Source organism: Syzygium oleosum, unplaced genomic scaffold (genome assembly GCF_021117445.2).
Source record: "Syzygium oleosum isolate NSW1041296 unplaced genomic scaffold, Sole_v2.1 Sole_v2.01, whole genome shotgun sequence".
NCBI lineage: Eukaryota > Viridiplantae > Streptophyta > Magnoliopsida > Myrtales > Myrtaceae > Syzygium > Syzygium oleosum.
The window spans coordinates 7,518,585-7,523,296 of NW_026607485.1; the positions used below are offsets into that span (position 1 = coordinate 7,518,585).

The 4,712-nt window shown below is 48.7% G+C and overlaps 1 protein-coding gene across 1 annotated transcript; it reads right to left on the reverse strand.

The window, feature by feature from the left end:
• Nucleotides 1–1,079: 1,079 nt before the first annotated feature.
• LOC115685029 (uncharacterized) lies at nt 1,080–3,143 on the reverse strand. The gene is made up of 8 exons (XM_030610007.2): nt 2,952–3,143; nt 2,771–2,836; nt 2,540–2,637; nt 2,359–2,396; nt 2,145–2,232; nt 1,839–2,048; nt 1,663–1,728; nt 1,080–1,273 (listed from the first exon to the last, which is right to left on the reverse strand). Exons 1-8 carry the CDS (start codon nt 3,010–3,012, stop codon nt 1,100–1,102), a joined length of 801 nt encoding a protein of 266 aa, XP_030465867.1. The 5' UTR covers nt 3,013–3,143; the 3' UTR covers nt 1,080–1,099.
• Between the last annotated feature and the right edge of the window lie 1,569 nt (nt 3,144–4,712).

Consider the following 4,712-nt stretch of genomic DNA (forward strand, 5'->3'; position numbering starts at 1 on the left):
CCAGTTGCAGGCGAGGTCGAGCCTCGCCGGATCCGGCGAGGCTCGGCCTCGCCGGCCGGGCGAGGCTCGACCTCGCCGGGCCTCGCTGGGCCTGCGTGCGAGGTCAAGCCTCGCCGGCGTCGGGCGAGGTCGACCTTAGCCAGATCCGGGCGAGGCTCGACCTCGCCTCGCAACCGGACGAGGCCGGCTCGCCCGACAACCGGCGAGGCCGGGCCTCGCCCGACGCCGGCGAGGCCGGGCTCGCCCGCCCCAGCGAGGCGGCCCTCGCCCGACGCCGGCGAGGGCGGTCTCGCTCGAGGCCGGCGACCTCACGGCGGCTATGGCCTAGCGGAGGAAGAAAATAAAAAAAAAAGAAAAAGAAAAGGAAAAGGAAAAGGAAAAGGAAAAGAACAAAAACAGAAAAGGAAAAAAGAAAGAAAATAATAAAAATTTAAAGTTACTGTTAGGTCGGAACAAGACTTCTCACGCCAAGCAGTATTTTGCTAGGGACCTAGGTCCTTATTTGAGACATTTTGACTTCTGGCCTTATTCGGATCGATTGAAGACTTCGCGCCCTTATTCGACACAATATTCACTTTGAACCCCTTTTTGAGAATTTGACCCCACTTAGGGTCCTTAATTGAAATTTTCCCTTATTTATCGCCAACCCAAAATTTAAAGAATTTAAAAAGAGGAGGTTTGAATTAAAAAAGAAGAACAGTGCGTACGGGATCGATGCCTTCGTGAGCTGGGATCACCCCGAAGATAAGATGTGCATGCGTGTACCCACTTTGGAATATCAATCGTCCGATTTGATTTAACGTTTCGTTGCTCCAAGACGCAATTACAGGTCAAATCCGAAAACTTCCCGGATGGGTCGGGTTGGACGTCACAGCAAAACCGAACCTTCGTACCCACCACCACGAGCGTTACGACATCGTGATGCTCCGTGTTTTGTATTATTCGACTGACGGGGACACGGGATAACTCCCTTTGGATATTTATTTATTGACCCAAACTGTACATATCTCCTTCACATAATTGAGAAGACTTAATTCACATTTCCTAAGGGAACATTGCGCGGTTGGTTTTGTACATGGGGTGACGTGGTGTGGACGGTTCACGCTCCAACCGGGGTGAGGATGGAGTCGATCTCGCTCCGGGCGCCGCCGATGACCTGATCGCCGCTGCCGGCGGCGGCGGGGTTGACCCAAATTCCCGGGACGACGTTCGGCAGGTTGTTCACGGCGTCCAGCGTGTAGTCGGCTTCCTTGGTCTTCGCAGTCTTCCCAACCTTCAGGAGATAAAACAAAAGTCAAAACCCAATTCGTCAAAGTAACGAAGCAAGCTTTTGTCCTGAAATCTCTTCGAAACCAAACCATCCAATCATTCTCAATTATTCACATAACATTATTGCTGGATATTTTCAAGCGTAAGTAACTAGTAACTACCACGAACTGATTGTCACATGATAACCTTTTTAGCGCGAGAAGTTTCGTTCGTTAAGTCGGTACACTAAATAGTGTAACGTATTCCTAATTAGAAGTACAAATTACCTAACGAAAGTTTGTTAAATCGATTGGCGAAGTCGATGTTTTCGAACCGTCGCGATAAAAGGCCACGACAAATTCGTCCGATTGGTGTAATAAAAAACAATGTCCTAGACGAAAAGGCGAGTCTTACCAGAACGGTACGAAGTCCCACAGCTTTGCCCGCAGCAATGTTGCGGACATTGTCGTCAAGAAACAGCTGCTCAGCACCAAACAAACGCGGGTTTAGCCGATATTCTATTCTAATTGACATACTTGAACGCGAAATTTCGAATTAGTTTGATCGGAAGATGAAAGTGCGGCGGTTACCGTTCGACGGGCATCGACGCTGGTCTCGCGGAGGGCGATCCTCATGGCCTCCGGCGACGGCTTCAGGACCACCGGGAACTCGCCGGGTCGGGAGGACTCGGCGAGGTTCGGGTTCATGGTCTCGAAGCACACGATCTGGTCGAAGCAGTCCTCCAGCCCCAGCCTCCTCAGCGCCCTCATCGCGTGTGTCCTGTCCGAGTTCGTGAAAATCTGCCGCAAAGTCAAAAAAAAAAACGCGCACCAGTTCAGGGAAAGCCGAGATTTTCTCAACCAATGGAGGAAAACTTTCTGAACATTGGAACTCACGATTTTCCTTTGCGTGATGCTGCGCAGGAGATTGCGCAGCTGCGAGTCGGGCTTGATCAAGTGGTACGGCAGTCTTCCGTGCACGACACTGCTTGATGATCGACGAAGAACAGTTTGGCTTAGAACATTCAACTTGTGTTTGTTTCCAAGAATATTCACAAAATAAGATAGGGAAAGCGCGAGAGAGAGAGAGAAAGAGAGAGAAGTAGGACACCTGTGGTAATCATCGGCGTCGACGTCGTAGCCTAACGCCTGCGAGCATCACAGAGCAAGACAGAGAAGTCAGTCATTCGATCAACTGCTCCAAATTCAACAAGAAGTCTTCGAGAATCCGAAATGGCACGAGAGAGATAGAGAGAGAGAGAGAGAGAGAGAGAGAGGGGTCGATTGATTACTCGCAAGCCGGCGAGGGAGCTGCCGTAAGTCTTGAAGAGCTCGACCCGGAGGCTCGACGCCTGGTCCGGCGCGAACCCGCATCTCTCGATGAGGAAATCTGCACAGGGGATCAGCAAACACACACACAGAGAGCAAGAGGATCAGCGACCATTCGCGTAGCGCGAAGAGCTCGAAAATGCGAGCTTTTTTCGCGGTTCCGGCTTAAAAAGAATAAAAATGATGGGCCGCACCGTCGATGTTCTGCTTGAGGGCCGCGCCGATCCCGGTCTTGGAAGAGTACAGGGTGTCGTCCAAGTCTGCAGACAGACAGCCAAAAGCGAACCGGAACACACGAATTTGAGTAAGGCGAGAGATGTTCGCTAATTCAAGAGAAAAGAATCACGGAGTTGATGTTAAAATTGATGCGTTTACCGAAGATGAGGGAGTCGAAGGGGGAAGACGGCTCGCGGGCTGACTTGCTGCAGGAATCCATGAGCGCTTGCGATGGAGCAAGGCGAAGAGGGAGGGAGAGGGAGAGAGATGCTGAGGAAGTTGTCCGAATGCTATGATCGATCACGGAAGGATGTCCGAAGGCGGAGTTCGGATGGTGGGACGCAGATATTTATAGGGAGAGAGGAGGAGGAGGAGGAGGGTGTCGGGTGTGTCCGAGTCAGACTTGCAAAATTTGCACGATCAAAACGAGGCGGGACCGCGAGCCGAGTAGACAGTGGGCCCCACGCGCTTGGGGATAGCCAAAAAAAGACCAGATGATCATATATGCTCATGTGCTTCACGGTTCCGAAATATATGAAGCTTAAAAAAATTAAAAGCAGAGAGTACGGAACACGCTTGAGGGTAGATTTCGAGGAGATGTCCGAACATTGACTCCCCCCCCCCCCCCCAATTTTGCAACGTGCCAATTGCAGAAGATTTGGCAATTTTATCACTACTCCACAGGGACGAAGAACGCCAATAGGCATGCGGTTATGTTGGTATAGGAATTGAGGAGTGGAGATACTAATATCACAAATGCAGGGTTCGACTTCTGCCCGGTAGAACAAAAATTAGAGAGTGATGAGAGTTAGAGATAGGACAAATTAAAAATTAATCTCTCTCCGTGAACTTGATAGACGACCTCTAGATTTGGAGGCATGAGGCACCTCTTTGCACGGCCCTGAGGCTATATACCGTGAGGTCGAGATCTTGATGGCCACAAAAGATGTTGAGGGTAACGTGATGGTGGCGAGGATACGGGAGCACGAACATGGAGAGGCATGGGGAGGCGGCGGTAGCCCCACGGCTTAGAGGAATGGTGGTGGCTCGGCCTGAAGGCGGCACGGTGTCAGAGCCGAGCGCGACTTCATCACCACGCAACACTTGGAGAGAGAGAGAGAGAGAGAGAGAGAGAGAGAGAGAGAGAGAGAGAGAGAGAGAGAGAGAGAGAGAGAGAGATGTGATTGAAGTAGAGGGAACTCAGTTAAAGACAATTACATGGATTGATGATCAGTTCCTCAGTTGATCAGTTGTACAAAAGTCAAATCCTATAGTCAACTACACAGGTTTTGACAGCAAAGATACAAATTGCCTCCAAAGTTTTTAAGATTGTTGCAAAGTACTTCCCCACGTTACAATTTTTGCTATTTGCCACCCTAAATTTTAGAAATCGGTTATAATTTGTCCCCTGGCATGGACTCTTACCAAATTTTACTCAAAGCTCCAACCACGTGACAGTACGTGATTGATTATATAAGTATATACATATAAAAAGAGTAGATGAACTTTTCAAGTATGTATTGCATGTGAGAGCATGTGACTATAGTTTCGGGTAAAATTTGACCAGAGTTAATGTCAAATGCACATCCATATATAGTTATGAAATATAGTTATAAAGTAGTAGTTCTCTTTTTTTCCTCACTCATAGAGATGATATATGACTAACTTGCCTTCTAAAACTTATCATGTGCAGTCACATACCTGCCACAAGCCTTGTCTTCGTCTTCCTTGATTTACATCTTAGTACCTCTTTATGGTATCAGAGCTAGCGTTCTATTCAGCCTACTTGTTTGTTTTTGGATGAAATACCAGGTGGAAAAGGTAGATTTATTCCATCATGAGTGATTCTACTGATTCTACTCCACCAGTCACTGTAAATGCCCCTTTAGATCTTCGTACTTCAAATGTTTCTAAAATTGA